The following is an 18246-nucleotide window of genomic DNA, read 5'->3' on the forward strand; positions in this document are numbered from 1 at the left end:
CATGCTTTGCAACAAGAAAAGCCACCGCAATGAGAAGCCTGTGCACTGCAACGAAGAGTAGCACCCGCTCGCCACAACAAGATAAAGCCCACATGCCACAACGAAGACCCAACACAGCCAAAAAAAATTTTTTTAAGTTTTTTAAAAAATTAAAAGATCGCTTTTTTGGCAAAAATCACAAAGACTGATAATATCCAACGTTAGTAAAAGTGAAGGGCATATTCTCAGAAAATCTTCTAACATATCCTTAGATCCAGAAATTTCATTTCTGGTTATCTCTCCTATGAAAACAACCACATAAGTACATAAGTATCTACACAAGCGTACATAAAGCCAGTCTTTATGGTGCTATCTGTAATAGTGTAGAAATCCAACAATTATAGAATAGTTCAATAATTGGAGTACATCCTTACACGAAAAATTGTTCAGCTACCAAAAGAATGGGGTAGAAGGATAAGTATTGACATGGAAGGATATGAATCTATACACACATACATGTTATCAATCATATGGGGGAAATAAAGCAAATTTCAGAATAATATGTCTGGTATAATCTCACACTTGTTAAAAAAATTATCACTACACATAGAGATACATGTACATTTATACATACATAGAAGACTGTCTTAAAGACCTTTCAACAGTAACTACCCTTAGGGGATTGGAAAGGAGTAAGGGGACTTTTGCGTTTTACTTTATATTTGCGGCTATTTTTACAATAAACGCGTATGAACTATTTTTGTAATATAAATAGTCTGATATGAGCTCAAATGGAAGCTTTATAATGAAAAGTTTCCTGTGCCAGAAGGTAGCGGCCATTTCAGGGCCATGTCTTTATCATCACTTACACTTAAAAATCTTTCAGGGAATCCCACAGCTAGGGGAAAGGGGCTGGGTTTTCAAGTTCTTTTTTAGAATTATTCTCCTCAGTTTTAGGAAAGGCTGCTATGCCAGTGATTCATTGCTGGTACAGAAATACACAACCTGGCTATTTTGCGATCAATGTCTCAGTTATGTGGATGTTAGGAGAGTCTTCCATTGTTAAAGGATGAGGATGAAAATGAGACTGTAAATGTGGTCAGCAGCCAGAAAAAAAGCATATGAATATCACAGAGCTGGAGATCGGTGGTCAAAGCAAATCCAATGTCAGAAAAGATAAAGAAAATACAGAGATGATGCTGGGTAGTAAATAGGTTTCATCTCACAAACAAACCCAATTTATTGATTGTGATGTTTGGGAGTCAGGTCGTGAAGCCCCTGAGGCTATATTGTGGCTCAACTGGAAAGTCCTCAAGATCAGTTGGTGATGTCTGCCATGGACCCAGGAAGGGAGAATGGAGACACAGGTAGTGCAGTAATAACAGGAAAGAAGCATGAATTAAGAAATGCAGTGTTGATTAACTTTTGCAACCTAGGGTTCATAACTATAATTAACAGAAATGAACGATTTCTACATGATCCGCACCATCTAGCATAATGGCGTAGACATGCAGATATTCGAGTTCTTGAAACAGCCATGTGCATCTTGAAGACACTGATCCGTGTTAAAATTCAATTTCAGTTCTCTTCATAAAGGGTTATTTGGAAGTTCTCATGAACCGGCTGATGAACACATTCATGGCTCTCTGTGCCACCTTAAGCAATAAGTATTTATTTTTACTGAGTCCAAACTACAAAAGAAAGTAGATGATAGAAATATAGTTTTCTCCAGAGAGGAGGGGATGGCGGTCTGGAATAGGTATGGAAAGTTCCCTTCAAAAACATTCTCCATAAGCTCTGCACCAGTTAGACTGATCTGGATGAAAATTCAGAAGTCCTTGGACAGAGTCAAACCTCATTCCAGACAATCCTTTGCTGATGTCAGTACCTAGAGAAGAGGCATTTTGACTGGGCAAAGAAGTAAGAGAGGATTCAGCCTATCACTTGGCAACCTCTGCCACCTCTTTTCTCCATTCCCTGCACTTGAAGCATGCCTTGCTTGCTGTTTCTTGACTCTGATGGATGTTCTTTGGTGCACTCACAGGCTCCCACATCTTGGCATGTGCTTTTCCTTCTGCCTAGAATTCTTTCTGCTCTTTCTCTATTGACAACTTCTACTCACTCAACTTCTCAGCAAAGCCTTCCCTGATTCCCTCAAGTATGAAGGACCCGTTAGGAAGAACACTTACCTTGTTTTCCCCTAACAACTTTTCCCACTGTTTCCCAGATCCTTTCTTTTCCTTTCTTTCCTTTAATCACTGAGACTCTAGCATTTATTTATTTATTCATTCATTCATTCATTCATTTGGCTGCGCCAGGTCTTAGGTGCGGCACGCAGGATCTTTCGTTGCAGCATGCAGGCTTTCTAGTTGCCGCACGCGGGCTTAGTTGCCCCGCGGGATGTGGGATCTTAGTTCCCCGACCAGGGATCAAACCCACGTCCCCTGCACTGGAAGGCGGATTCTTAACCACTGGACCACCACGGAAGTCCTTCCAGATCCTTTCTTGATGCCTCTGTTTCATCCCTCATCAAGGTTGGATTAACACGAGTAGCTATGTGCAAGGAACACTTATCACCCTCTGGAGAGGGCAAGCCTCTCGATGGCAAGAACGTGTCTCCATCTTTGTATGCTTCCTGCACCTGCCTCCTCCTTATTATACTAAGTGTACGTTAGTGCAATAACCATAGACTTTCCTGATATGTGGGAACTCAAAAATATATCCTCAGCAAATGCAAGGGGCCTGCTATGGTTGGATTTCTCCGTAATCAAAGAAATTACAAGGGAAACATTTGATAGATTTAACTGTGTGAAAAAAATAATAATAAAAACTTAGAAAATAAAACACCATGGATTTTAAAAGAAAGCCATTTTAAAGTACATATGATACACTCAATTTAAAAAATAAAGACCTCTGTCAAATAAGTAGATATACAGCCAATTTGCATGGGAAATAAATGCTTTGAAAAAGTAAGTAAGGTAACTCAGCATAAGCACATAGCTATTAAAATTAGGACTGTAATGACTGATAGAATATCTTTATGAAGTAATGTGTAGTGAAAAATATATACATATATATAGTTTATGATATCATAGGTAGAATTTATGCACAAAGAACACATCATAAGGGTACATCCCCCAGAATAAGAATTTTTAAAGTGGTGTGTTGGACGAATGAGATTGTGGATAATTAATTCCTTGTCTTTATTACTGTTGGTTGTATAATAAGTAAAACTGGGGAGGAGGGACACAAAATGAACAATCTGCCTGAACATGTTATCAGTTTACCATTGCCTGTGGTTTAGGCTCTTAATTGAATGATATTAAGAAGGCCCTTCTTTCTGCCTGGGGTCAGTTTCCTCTTAATTTTTTTGAATTTTATATCCGCATATATATTTTTATGTATTTATTTATATTATTATTTCTTTGGTTGCGTCGGCTCCTTAGTTGTGGCATGAAAACTCTTAGTCGTGGCATGCATGTGGGATCTAGTTCCCTGACCAGGGATGGAACCCGGGCCCCCTGCATTGGGAGCACTCCAGTCTTAACCACTGCGTCACCAGGGAAGTCCCTCGCATATATTTTTAAGAGATAAAAATGCTCTGAAAAAGGATTTCTACTTCCAGCAATGGCAGACTAGCTTGTTGCCAGCTGACCTTCCTGTCAAAATCAAGTAGAAAAACTAGATAAATACGAAGGGAAATAAACCGTATTTGAAGTCATCTGAGATCTATGCAGGCAGCCGACCTGAGAGCAGGGAAGCACAGAGAGGTGAGCCTGCTGGAGGTGCCACTTTTCTCCTCAGGGCATTCGTCAATTATAAGGCAGCAGCTGAGACAGTGGGATCCCAGCAGAAAGCTGTGGAGGGGCAGCTGAGAAGCCGAACAGAGCTTTCAGCAGTCTCAAAAGGCTATGGTGAAACGAACAGTGGGGGACCACCTGAGGTAAACACCCCCCAGGCTTTCATTTGGAGCCCCTGTGGCTCTAGGAATTAAGGGAAAACCAGAGAGAGACTAGCACTCACGAAGACTAAAGCCCAGCTTTGCCTCATGGTAAGGGATATTAACATGCTTCTCCCAGTAGTAACTGATAGAAAAAGTGGACAAAAGATAAGCAGTGATGCGGAAAGATCTTAATAAAGTTGATATGATTACAAGCGCACACACACTTTACCTAATAAATGCACTACTCTTTTTAAGTGTACATGGGAACATCTACCAAAATTGACCATATGATGCTGGGTCAAAAATTATGTCTCAAAAAATTTCAAAGTTTTGAAATTACACAGCATATGTTCCAAGATCACAGTACAATTACCTACACATCAATAACAAAATATAACTTTTAAAAACCCCAAAGGGGGCTTCCCTGGTGGCGCAGTGGTTGGGAGTCCGCCTGCCGATGCAGGGGGCGCGGGTTCGTGCCCCGGTCCGGGAAGATCCCACACGCCGCGGAGCGGCTGGGCCCGTGAGCCATGGCCGCTGGGCCTGCGCGTCCGGAGCCTGTGCTCCGCGGCGGGAGGGGCCGCAGCAGTGAGAGGCCCGTGTACGGCAAAAAAAAAAAAAAAAACACCAAATGTTTGGAAATTAAGTAATATACCTCTAAATAACCCATGGGTCAAAGAGGAAACCATAATGAAAATTGTAAAATATTTTGAATTAAATGATAATAAATATATGATATGACAATGTGTGGGATACAGCTAACACTAGGCTTAGAAGAAAATTTATGGCTCTAATACATATGTTAGAAAAGCAGAAGGTCAATTACCTGAGTGTTTATCTTGGGAAGTTGGGAAAACCCAAATAAAGGAGAAGAAAGGAAATAATAAAGGTAAGAGCAGAAATTAATGAAATAAAGAGCAAAAGGACAGTTGAGTGGATCAACAAAGCCAAAAGCTGAGTCTATATAAAGAACAATAAATTGATAATCCCTTGGCAATACTAATCAAGAAGAAAAGAGAAAAAGCATAAATAACCAATAACGGGAATGAAAAAGGATACATCACTACAGTTCTCACAGGCATGAAACTTCTCAACAAGGGAATCTCTCAATCTAAATATATAAAATAATAATGCTAAATTTCAAAACATTTTATAATAGCAATTTTAAAATGGTAGAATTACTTGCAGATTCTACCAGCTTTCTTTCCTATTTTAAGATGGGACCCTGTATAAATAAATTTTCATGATCTCATTAACCCTGGCTTGATAAAATACTCAGTACAACTCTCACAAGCATAGAATGTCTGGTAAACTTGGAATTTCAGCAGTTAGATATTAGGAAAGATAGAAAATCTCCAGAATTATACAATTTAGAAGCTTGAGATGCTCAAGACAGTCTCTTACCTAGACCTCACCTTTAAGGTGAGATATACATGAAAATATTTGAGAAGAGAAGGTAGCACCCCAAACTTCCTCAATCACCAATCAAACTGTCAGTATAGCCTCATATGTATTTCGGGTGATAGCCTAAATGGCATTAAATCTTTACAGTGCTACATGATTTTGAACACCTCTGCAATTAGAACACAAAAGGAAACACAATGTTTAGATTTACAACCATTTTAAGGGCACTCATCATGGTTATGTTCCCAAGTTTTTATCAACCACCTTGTGATTATGAATTACAACCTATTACCATGCTGTTAATCTAAATGTTTACCTTGCTGGGACAGCAAAGCCCTCTAGATCGGTAACCATCTCTGGAATGTTTTTAAAAACTCGCCTTTTGTGTGAAAATGGCTGGACTAGCTCCCTTCTCACTTTGTGTTTTCCAGACCAGAGGCCTTGTTCTGAGGAAAACAATAAACAGATAAAATAGGTGAGCAGTATGGCAAGTTCAGGTCAAGAGCACCAGATTGAGAACCCAGGAACCAGGTTGTCATTCTAATATGTAATTAATTTAGTTCTAAATGTAATGAACTGTGTGACTCTGGGTATGTCCCTTCCCCTAATGGGCTTCAGTTTCCCCATCTGAGAACTGATGTTGATGGTCCAGCTGATCTCTGAGGGAGGGGTCTACTTGGGCTAAGCAGCAGAGGCACATCGTCCATTTACGGAGAAAGCCCCAGAGACTCATTCCCTAGGGCTGGCCCCAGGGAAAATGGGCTCCCCTTGTTGGCCCTGGACTTAGAGGGACAGATTGGAGGATATGAAAACAAGGCTCCTCTTCTTTGTGTTTAAACATCCTGCTGTGCAGGAATACTATCAAGTAACTCTAAAGCACCTCTCCCTTCCCCTTTCCTCCCCTCTCCCCCTGCCACCAGCCGTTTATCTACTTGAGAATGCTAAGTCCAAGAGGTGAGGAGGGTGCCAGCTTGCCCTATAGTCTAAGAGGCATCTGTGTAAGTCGAGGTACTCCAGAGAAATAGAACCAATAGGATGTGTATGTATACATATATAGAGAGATTTATTTTAAGGAACTGGCTCACAAAATTATGGAGACTGGCAAATCCAAAATCTTCAGGGTGGGCCAGCAAGCTAGAGACTCAGGGAAGAGCTGATGTTACAGCTCAAGTCCAAAGTTCTGCTGGCAGAATTCCTTCTTGATCAGTGTAGGTCAGACTTTGTTCTAATAAGGCCTTCAGCTGACTGGATGAGGCCCACACACAGTATGGAGGGCAATCTGATTTACTCAAAGTCCACTGATTTAACTGTGAATCTCATACAAAAGCTCCCTCACAGAAACATCCAGAACAATGTTTGACCAAATACCTGGGCACTGTGGCCCAGCCTAACTGATACATGAAATTCACCATCACAAGTCGATCCCTTGTCGACTCAGCACCCATACACGTCTCCTTAAACGATAGTTAATCTCAGAACAAAGACAATAACAAGATCATACTTCCACCTAACATGACACCACTATCCTGTGAACAGCTGCAAACACACTAACCCTTTCCCCAGAAGAGGATGCAAACTCCTTGAATAATATTTACTCTTCTCCTTAATATCTCGTATCTTAAATACTGTGATGTAAAGTTAACCATACCTAATTTACACAATGTTATATATCATTTATATCTCAACAGATCTGGGGAAAACATTTTAAAACAGCCCTTAAATACTATGATATAAAGTCAATACATCCATCTTATGTTACAGGATACACACACACACATACATATATTCATAACAAAATAAGGGAGAAATACTCATTTCTGTACCTGGTTACCTGCTCATAGCTAGTTTTTATAACTACATTCTCCACTAGGCATTCCATATGCCCTTTGCTTTTAGCAAACACCTCAGCTGGTCATGATTCTTTACCTGGTGGGTAAAGAACCCTGAAGGGTCTGAGCCATTAGTAGTCCTACTTGGATTAGGTTTTCCATTGATCTTAATCACAGGGCATGGTAACACTAATAGATGCCCTAAGACATCTATATTGCAAACACTCTCTTCCTTACACCCATTGTGGAGTAGTTGTCCAATTTCCGTAGTTGTCCAATTTCCCTTTGATAGTCAGAATCAATCACCCCACCCAACGCAGTAACTCACTTCTTCGCTTCTTGACTTAAAGCCATAAGGAGCCCAAAGTGGATGGGTGGCACTCTTAACTTCCAGTCCAATGGAATCATCATGTCTCCTGGTGGAAGAATTCTTCCCTTTTAGAACAAAGACCTCTAGGCCAGCAGAGCACAGCATCATGGAGACAGGAAGCAAAAATCTTGCTAGTGGGTCACTAGGGGTAATAATGGTTCCTCTCCCATTTCCACCCCTGGATTCCTTGACCCACGAATCCTGGCTATCAAGAAACAGTACCACAAATCAAATGTTGATTCAGAGCATATACTGCCTCCTGGAGAACCTGTCCCAACCCTGCAAGGTATCGCCGTCTAGCTGGTGCTATAACTTAGTTTGCAAAAAGCCATTCCACCATGCTCTCAAGCCAACTGCTTCAGGATGGTGAGGAACATGATAAGACCAGCAAATCCCATGATCAAGAGCCCACTGTTACACCTCATTTGCTATCAAGTGAGTTCCTTGATCAGAAACAACACTGTGTGTGATACCATGACAGTGGATAAGGCATCCTAAAAGTCCATGGATGCTAGTTTTGACAGAAGCACTGCATATAGGGAAGGCAAATCCATGTCCAGAGTGAGCATCTGTTCCAGTGAGAACAAAATGCTACTGCCTACAAGACAATATCCAAACACACAAGGCCACCCCAATTCCAGCCCCTGCTTACTTCTCCAGCCCCATCTGTCATCACTGCACCCCCCCCAATTCCCTGATGGAGCCCCCAGAGACACTTCTTCTTTCCCAACTTTGCCATGATCTTTAATAACTCTGCATCTTCACCCACCCATTCATTGACTCATTTGTTCATAGATTCATTGAGTCATTAAGTATCCATTGGGGAGCAGGTCAACGAGGTCTTTGCAGATATGTGTTAAATAAGTTAATGCTCTAATGAGATGGCTGGTATGATAGGGAATGTAGTCAGTGCTAGGACAGGAGAAAAAAGTGCCTAATCCACAGGGTAGATGAAGACACCCTGAGGACGAGACATTTCAATTGAGACCTGAAGAATGCATAGGCATCAGCCTGGTGAAAGAAGTCAGAAGGGTGTTCTGCCAGAGGGGGCAGAATATGTGAAATCCTGGCAGTGAGAGTTGCTGTGACAGAGCAACGGGAGGAGGGGGAGGGGGAGGAGGAGGGGAATGGAACTGGGAGACACCCAGAGGCTGATGCAATATTCTAAGCAAGAGATGATGAAGGCTTGAGATACATGGATGGATTGTAGAGATATCTAGTAGAAGAAACAGAACTTGGTGAATGATTGGCAGTGGAGAGTTGAGAGAATGCAAGAATATTTCCAGGTTTCTGGCGTAGGCAACTAGGAAGAGAGTATCACTAGCTACTGAGATGTTCACTATTTATCCCCAGACCCTGGGAAATATTTGTTGACTAAATCAATGAGTCAATGGAAGAATGAGAATAGTTGGGAAGGAAGATGAGATGACGCCTTTGGTTTTGGATATGGTGGTTGTAAGGCACCTGTGGGATATCTGAGTGGAGATGTCCAGGAGGTCATATTGCGTATGCAGGTCTGAGCTCTAGAGAGAAGTCTGGGCAGAGCCTTTGCACGTGCTATTCTGTCTGTAAAGTGGGAATAACAGTGTCTCCTCTGCCTCTGATCCCCACAAGAATCAAATGAGGGAAGAGGGCTTCCCTGGTGGCTCAGTGGTTGAGAGTCCGCCTGCCGATGCAAGGGACACGGGTTCGTGCCCCAGTCCAGGAAGATCCCACATGCCGCGGAGCGTATGGGCCCGTGAGCCATGGCCGCTGAGCCTGTGCGTCCAGAGCCTGTGCTCCGCAACGGGAGAGGCCACAACAGTGAGAGGCCCGTGTACCGCAAAAAAAAAATGAGGGAAGAAGTGGTGCTTGGAAGAAATCATATGCTGGAAGAAACGGTTTAGACTTGAAATCAGACAGACCTGGTTTTAATCTGTGCTTTTCTCTTTATACGCTGTGTGTCCTTGGGTAAGTCACTTAATATCTCTGAGCCTTGAGTTTTCATCCACAAAATGGAGTTGATACCACCCCTCCCTTCAGGTTACCTTGAAGCTTAGCTCCGCTAAGGATATGGAGCTCCCTTTATACCTGGTGCTGTGAAAGGGCTCAGTATGGCAGCCATCCCTGCTATCGTCTTTTACATTGTGTTCGTAATGCCCTTAGTCCTTGTCATTTCTTTTTTTTTTATTTAATTTATTTTATTTTATTGGCCGCGCCATGTGGCATGTGGGATCTTAGTTCCCTGACCAGAGATCAAACCCAGGCCCCCTGCAGTGGAAGCGTGGAGTCTTACCCACTGGACCACCAGGGAAGTCCCTAGTCCTTGTCATTTCTAATTACTTTGAAGAGGTGTGACTTTGAGTCCCTCTTTCCTCCACCCACTCAAAAGGTCAGATGTGCATCTCTGTCTCATGGGTCTTCGCACCTTTCTCCCTCACAACATAGTTCTATACCGTGGCTTCTCCATATAACTAGACCAAAAACATAGTAAAAGTCCGTGTCAGTTTCATGTGGAATGTCAGCTTCCTGTGGCCAGCTCCACAGAACCAAAGGCATTCCAAGCTCAGGTTCTAAAGCCAGTAAGAACTACTTTCAAACACCCACCTTGCAGCTGGGTAACCTTGGGCACCTTGTTTAACCTCTCTGAACCTCTGGTTTCCTTATCTGTATAATTAGAATAATATTAGTGCCTGCCTCACAGACTTGCATGAAGGAACAAAGAAGGCTGTGGGAAAGCAGTTTATCAAGGAATCTCAGTGCACTGGGGTGAATGAACAAGATTGATTTATTTATTGAAAACTTGCCATTATTAGTCATGGTCTGTCAAACCCTCTTTTCCTATTGGATAATAGCACCCTTGATGATATTTCATTCTGGTTCCAATATAACGTCTTGGCTACTTTTTGTTCATCCATTTTTCTGTTATTGTTGCTTTGAAAACAGTCTTGTTTCATTTCATAAGATTTAGTTTTGTTCAATGAAAGATGACGGATTCTGGATCCAGCTGCCTTGGTTGTAATCCCAACTCTACAATTACTAGCTGGGAACTTTGGGCAAGTAACTAAACCTCTCTGTGCCCCCATTTTCCTCATCTGTAAAATGGGAATAATGATAGTACCTACCTCATAGGATTGTTGCCACAGTTAAATGAAATCAAAGCCCTAGAAGAGTGCCAGGCACACAAAGTGTGTAAGTTTTGCTATTATTATACCCAACTCAAAGACCCTCCCCTTCTCTTCTCCAGGCAAGGCTAGATCTGTGGCTTTGTCTGAGTTCTGTGGTCTCTCTCATCAGCCTTCCCTCTCCATCTTTCCAAAATGAGACCAACATTGGGGCCTGGAGGAATAAGTAAAAGATAGCTATTGTCCCACTTGCCCCAGCCAGGGAGACCTTCTTTCCTACACAGCAGTAATACACTACACATGGGCTTGATGCTGGCAGGTAGTGCATTCAATAGGCCTGCAAAGGAGGGCTCCCTCCCGGGCACCTCCCAGAGCCATTGATGATCCCTTTAGACTCTTGGCGTGTATATTCCTGCCCCAGTTCACAGCATCCTGTGACATACTTCTGATGTCCCATTCAGGAGTGGTCACTGGCTCCCAAACTCACCTACCCTCAGCCCCCAACTATTAAACCCATGGACCTGTGCAGAATCGATTTTATGTTCCACCTGGGACTGAAACTCCAAGGCCAGAGGCCAAGGAGTGGGGAGGTAAGTCCTTTCCCCTCTCTACCCATAGCCCCCACCATGCAGCTCACCCCACGGGCCCTCTCCCACACCTGGGCACTGCTGTATCAGGCTGTGTCAAGGGCTCATTGGTTCCTGACTGAGCCAGGACTCCATCAAACCCACATCCCACCAATTTGACAAGGGTTTCCCCTGAGGCATCCCTCCCTTGGCTTCAAAGAGAGAAATAGCCCTTTCCACTCCCCTGACAGGCTAAGTCTGTCCTCCTCCAGGCCTCCTCTTCTAGCCAGTGTTGAGAGGCTGGGGCTGGTAGGGTGATGCCCACACTTTCTGCAGAGGTGGTTTCCCCAGCATCCCTATGCCACAGTTCCCCAACCCCAGAATGCAGGCTCCTTGATCCCTTTGTTTCTTAGCTGTAGGCTTTGGTCACCAATTCAGGCACATGATAATCACACCATCCTGTGAAATTTTTTTTTTTTAAAGAGAATTTGCACATTGCTCTCAAAATATATTTGAAAGAGTGAATGAAAAACAGGCATATTACAAACCAATATTATAAATATAATAATAAAGTTATAAACTAAGTGACAATAACTAATGCAATAATAAAAATATGAAATTATTATAAATATAATTTTATAAATAATATTTAAGGGACTTCCCTGGTGGTCCAGTGGTTAAGAATCTGCCTTCCAACGCAGGGGAGGCGGGTTTGATCCCTAGTCAGGGAACTAAGATCCCACGCGCCGCGGGGCAACTAAGCCGGAGCACTCTGGAGCCCGCACTCCACAACTAGAGAGAAGCCGGTGCGCCACAACAAAGATCCCGCGTGCCGCAACTGAGACCTGACGCAACCAAATAAATAAATAAATATTTTTTTAAAAAAAATAATAATACTTAAATTAAAACCTTTTTATAATTAAATCTGAATGAGCCACATGAAACTGCTGCTTTTTGTAGGTCAAGAGCACTCATGTGTTGGTAATTTCACGTGGATCAACCTAATGCTTAACTCTTTCGTGGACCAGGTATTGTTTCAAAAGCTTTACAAATAACCAGTTAATTCTCATGATGATCTTACGAGCAAAGAATTATTATCAAGGCCATGTTACAGCTGAGGAGCCTGAGGCACAATTTCTTACTCAAGGAACCTGCCAAGGTCACACAGCTGGTGAGTGCCACAGCCTGAGTTTAAACCCAAGAAGGCTGACTCCGGAGAGCATGCCCTTAACCACCACCCTGCTCTTCAGAAGCAGTGATCTGATAAACGATTAGCTTCCAATGTAGGCCTTGGCCATTTTTATTCCAAAATCAGGGGTGGATTATGGACCCAAACCCTGCCAGGCAGAGACCGTGAGCTCAGCAGGAAACAACACCCTCGCGCAAAAGGAACAAGGTACAGTTCTCCCTGAGCAAACATAGTTAAGCAGACATGGCACCACGTCTTTTCCTCCCAGCACATCTTTTCTACCTATCTCCTCCTGGTCAGTCTTCCCATCAGGAAAATGGGCACATGCAATGTGCACTCATGGCAATAGATGCAAGCACTAATTAGCGCCTGAAATGTGTGTCAAGATCGCCTGCTAGAGGTAGTATAATAAGGGCAAAGTATTCTCACATCAATTCCAGTTTTGCATCCTGTGGCTCGTTCCTCTCTGGGCAGGAGGTGGTGCCCCGTCTTGTTGAGATCTGATTTCTAAATGCAACCATGTGTTTTCTTTCATCCAAATGACTGTGCTCATCTCAGGAGCAGCCTTTAATTTTCTTCTTGAAACCAAGGACCATCCTTACTTACAGCAACAAAAGGTCCCTAGGACGGTGAGGTAAGATTTGAATTAAGATACCTTGGCATATTCCACTCCACAGCAATTAACGGGCAACAGGTTTTTAGCAGCACCCACTCTCTTAAGAGCAGTTACTCTTTGCCTCAAGAATCCCTGTGTATCATGTTATCAACTTGTCCTGATTAAGCAGCCCCCAGAGGCTGGCTCTCTGCAAAGTGGGAAACCAGGTCGACGTCATAGTGAGGACCTCTGTCCTCTGAGGGTCCAGCCTGATGGAGAAGCTATGTGGTAATCAGGTCTTGATCTGCATCACTGACATCAAATATGGCCCAGGCTGCATGATTCAGAAAGGGCTGGCTATCCAGTTGGCCCATTATCCAGTTTCTTCCTTACTCTCACCTGCCTTTTGGCCACCGTTGTTCATTAGCATCTCTCCCAGGAGAAAAGAGAAAAGGAAAGAAGAGCCAACTTTTGCTTGTCCGTTTGGCTCCTTGTCAACAACTCTGGTAAGTGTGTAATCTGATGGAACCGTGGTCCAAGATGAGAATTTGGATTCTTTCCCTCTCTCTACCCCTTGCCAGGCATGTGAACTCCTGTTAAGGCTTCAAGTCCCAGCCTTCCTGAAGGCCCCCAGGCAAAGTCAGAAGTTAGTCACTCCCTCCCTGGCTCCTGGAGCCCCTCTCCAGGGCTAGAGAACACTCCTAACATTGTGCAGCAATGATCAGGGCCCTCATCTGGCCGCCATTGGCCAGGGAGTTCCTCGAGGGTGGGGTGCGCTCTTTCATCAGCTTAAGTCCCACAGGTTCCGGGCCCAGCACTTGGCACAGGACAGGGGTGTAAGAAATGTATGTTGAATGAACAAATAAACCCAAGTAGACCTTCTTTACTCTTTCCTCTCAAAATCAAGAGTTAATGATGTTTTTTTTTTTGTTTGGGGGTGTTTCTAGATTTTGATTGGGGGGGAGGGGTGCCCGTTTGTTATATTTAAGAAAACAACATCCCAGAATTTCTAGAGAGGAGAAGGCCTTTTTTTTTAATACTCTCTTTTTTTTAACTAATTTATTTATTTTTGGCTGTGTTGGGTCTTCGTTGCTGGGCGCAGGCTTTCTCTAATTGCGACGAGCGGGGGCTACTCTTCATTGTGGTGTGCAGGCTTCTCATTGCAGTGGCTTCTCTTGTTGTGGAGCATGGGCTCTAGGCACGTGAGCTTCAGTAGTTGTGGCACATGGGCTCAGCAGTTGTAGCACGTGGGCTCAGTAGTTGTGGCACACGGGCTCTAGAGCGCAGGTCAGTAGTTGTGGCGCATGGGCTTAGTTGCTCTGCGGCATGTGGGATCTTCCCGGACCAGGGCTCGAACCCGTGTTCCCTGCATTGGCAGGCAGATTCTTAACCACTGCGCCACCAGGGAAGTTCCAGGAAGGCCTTTTTAACAGACTGTTTCACGTCACTCATTCAGCAAATATTTGTTGACTATCCCTGATGTACCAAATGCTATTTTATATTTTAGATCCTGGAGAAACAAAACAGACAAAGCCCCTGCCCTTGGGACACTTACATTCTAGTGATGGCATTCTTTCTCGGGTACTATATTGACTCTCTTCTCTAATTTCCTACCTTATATTCACCTCTCTAGTCCTTTTCCCTGAAGACAATGAACCATCTCAACAGTTTTCACCAAATAAGCAAAAATACGCAAGGTACAATTACAAAATAAACACTTAGGTAAAATGGCAGGCACCCCTTTTTGCCCTCTTAGTGGCCCTCAAAATCCATGCTGCTAAGTAAGGAGCTTTTTAGGAGACCAGGTGTCAGAGGCAGGAGGCAGGAAGCAATTTCACAGCACAGAGGCAAGTGGCAGGACAGTGTAGCCTTCCCCAAGGCCAGCCACCTCCTTTGACACAATGGCAGCCAAAGACTCCTGGGCCACCCCAGGAAGGACTGTTCCCCAGGAAGGATGCCTGTTCTGAGCAGGGAGGGAGAAGAGGAGACTAAACCACCTCCGGTTCTGCCTGAGTCAGGTCTTTAAGGGGAAGAACATTTAGCTTATCTAAAATTCTGTGAATTCCCACAGCCTCAGGCAGACCCATGTTCCAACATAAGCACAAAAACAAATTCTAAAGCCAAGTAAGTGACTGTTGATGGTGGTGATGAGCCACAGGTACGTATTATCGGGACCACTGCTTTTCCCTGAGGATTCTCTCTGTGAGGGTGGGGGATCCACCCCACAACTGTAAGGTTCAGACCTTTCTTTTTTTAATAAATTTATTTATTTATTTATTTTTTGCGGTACGCGGGCCTCTCACTGCTGTGGCCTCTCCCGTTGCGGAGCACAGGCTCTGGACGTGCAGGCTCAGTGGCCATGGCTCACGGGCCCAGCCGCTCCGCGGCACGTGGGATCTTCCCGGACCGGGGCACGAACCCGTGTCCCCTGCATCGGCAGGCGGATTCTCAACCACTGCGCCACCAGGGAAGCCCTATTTTTTTAACTTATTTTTATTTTTGGCTGTGTTGGGTCTTTGTTGCTGCACGGGCTTTCTCTAGTTGTGGCAGGCGGGGCTACTCTTTGTTGTGGTGCGCGGGCTTCTCATTGCGGTGGCTTCTCTTGTTGCGGAGCACAGGTTCTAGGCGTTCAGGCTTCAGTAGTTGCGGCACGTGGGCTCAGTAGTTGTGGCTCGCAGGCTTAGTTGCTCCACGGCATGTGGGATCTTCCTGGACCAGGGCTAGACCCCGTGTCCCCTGCACTGGCAGAGGGATTCTTAACCACTGTGCCACCAGGGAAGCCCCCAGCCCATGTTTGAGCAACAGCTTTTAGAGCTTGGTACGTAAATGGTGACTAGCAGATGGATCTGTTCGCACAGTCTCAGCAATGTACTGCCGACACCTAAAGGGAAAGAGATACGTCGTGGCTGAGGACGTTCCTCTGGTCTTGCCATTCTGACGATCGGCTTTAAAACAACCAGAGCTGTGATTTAAAAATTCCCAGGCAGTCCAGTAAGTTGACTCCGCGCTTCCACTGCAGGGGGTGTGGGTTTGATCCCTGTTCGGGGAACTAAAATCCTGCATGCCGCGTGCTGCGGACAAAAAAAATAAATACATAAAATTAAAAGGAAGATCTTTGTGTGGACAAAAAGGCAATAGCCTTTTTGTTCTTTTTTTGGATGAGTTGAAGTGATGATTGAAGTCGTTTTGGCTTTCCTGGTGTCTGGGTGGAAAGAGAACACACGTGTGACTCTGCCCAAAATGACAGCCTGCCTACAGGCTCTATCAACGGCCGGGGAACAGAGTCCTCACGCGGCATCAGTGAGTTCCACAGAGGCTGGGAGGTATGCAGGTAAAAGCGTGGGTCTGGGGTGGGGGGCACAGCTCTCCAAGGCCTGTTTCTGAGCAATTGGTGGGAACAACTGTTGAGAAATATTTCTATTTCTGCCCAACTATATTCGCCCAGGAGAACTACATACCATGACTTCTGTCTCAGAACAATATTTGCTGCTATTAGCCACCCATGGGCTTCCTGATGAGGTCTTTTGGCTTCGTCTGGGGGGGGGGGGTCTCTGTCCTTGTCTCGAGTCTGTCTCCCCCTGAATGACACTGTATGTGGGGGCCTGTTTCCTCTCAAACCCATAGACGTGTGCACGTTTGGCTGTGAGCGAGTATGCAGGCACATTTACCCCTCTTTACAGACCAGGAAGGGCTCTTGAAAGTCTGTCTCAGAGACTTTGGGAAATGTGGGCAAATTCCACACTCAGGGCATTCTACAGAGGGGACGGGCAGGTGGCAGCCTTGAAGGCTTGCTGGTGGGGAGGGGCTCCTACAGGCACCCTGGGCCCCAGGAAAGCCAGACCCGGAGAGAGAACCCGGGGACTAGACAGTTTTCCCAAAACAGACTGCCTTGCAGTCGCATTCAACATTATTCAAAGTGACTCGGAGCTAAAGCTCTGCACTTGGGCAACAGAGGGCTGCTTGTCCACTGGGCAAGGTCTCTGACACACTGCTAGGTGCAGGAAAGGGCGTTTCTGCCACTCTGCGCTGTTCAGGTGCAGATGTTCCAGGCAGGCAGCCTCGGAATCAAGCTGACACGCATCCCACAGCATGACAACCACGGCGCGAGGTTCTCAGGAAGGGCTGAGTGTGTGCATTAGGTCACTGAGCTCTGTTACCATTTAACCAGCCTCAGCCTGCGTCGTGGTGACACACATCTGCTGACTGGACGGATCAGTGCATCGCGCTGTAGGCTGACTGGTGGGCCATGCTTGAAAGACTCCTGGCATGTGCCCCTGCCTGCATTTTTCACTCTTGACTGAAAGCATATGCTCCGCACAATCAGGACAGTGTTAGCATGTGGGTCCGGGGCGGCTTCCTACACATCTGGCTGAGGCTGGCTGAATCACTTCCCCCGGGAGGGTGGCTTTCAGCCCTGTGACATCTGGAGAGTGGCAGGAAGTGTCTGGATTCATCCCAGAATGATTTTTATCTCCACATGCTTTTCCAATTTCATCAGGGCCTCTGTGCCACATTACGAATGACATGTGCCATAGGCAAGAATGACAGATAGAGAAAAATCATCTCTGACCCTTAAAAGTTGGTCATGTTTTATGAGGAAAGAGCTTGGGCACAAAAGGTATGACAGTGAGAGCCCAGAGATGGCTTGAAATATACGTCACTTACGTTTTAGGTTTGGAAATGAAAGCATCCTTCCCAAACGACTAGTTTATCAAAGCAATGAAAACAGCATTTAAATTTTTCATTTTTCTTTTTTTATTGAGGCATGACTTACATAGAAAAATGCACAAATAGCTTCAAATCTTAAGTGGACACCTTTGATGACTTTTAAATTTTTATACATGTACATACTCACGCAGCCACCACCCAGACCAAGGTTTAGAACATTCCCAACTCCCCAGAAGGCTCCCTTGTACCCTTCCCTGTCGATGGCCCACCCATGAAGGTCCCCACTGTTCTGGTCTCTATCACTGTAGAGTAGTGAAAACGGCATTTTTATTTTGGGCTCTTACAGGTTAATAAATATCTCACTATACACAAACAATAGAAATTTTGTAAACTGCCACAACCTTGCACAGAGGACCCAAGGTCAAGGTTCAGATAAAATGCTTTTGTAGCACCCATATGTTACAGCAGGTAGGGGTCCTCCTATACCTGGTATTTCACAACTGTGAAAGAACATATTCCCAGAGGAAAACTCCTTATCTTTACTGGGGAGAATTCTGGATTTGTTCTTGTTCCTGAAGCCTATCCGTATCTTGCAGCTG

The 18246-nt window shown here is 44.6% G+C and overlaps 1 protein-coding gene across 2 annotated transcripts in view; it reads right to left on the reverse strand.

Moving 5' to 3' along the window:
* Positions 1–18246, reverse strand: part of LOC307181794 (uncharacterized protein) — a 97014-nt gene that overhangs the window by 43341 nt on the left and 35427 nt on the right. Inside the window, exon 3 of one of the 2 annotated variants that reach the window (XM_079912634.1) lies at positions 15649–15860. The exons of the other annotated variant lie outside the window; for it this stretch is intronic. Within the exon in view, the coding sequence (XP_079768760.1) occupies positions 15788–15860 (73 nt within the window). The 3' untranslated portion in view covers positions 15649–15787. Of the gene's footprint in view, positions 1–15648; positions 15861–18246 lie in introns of those variants that run through there. 2 annotated transcript variants of the gene reach the window in all.

The sequence above is a fragment of the Stenella coeruleoalba genome (assembly GCF_951394435.1).
Source record: "Stenella coeruleoalba genome assembly, chromosome: 2".
Taxonomy (NCBI): domain Eukaryota; kingdom Metazoa; phylum Chordata; class Mammalia; order Artiodactyla; family Delphinidae; genus Stenella; species Stenella coeruleoalba.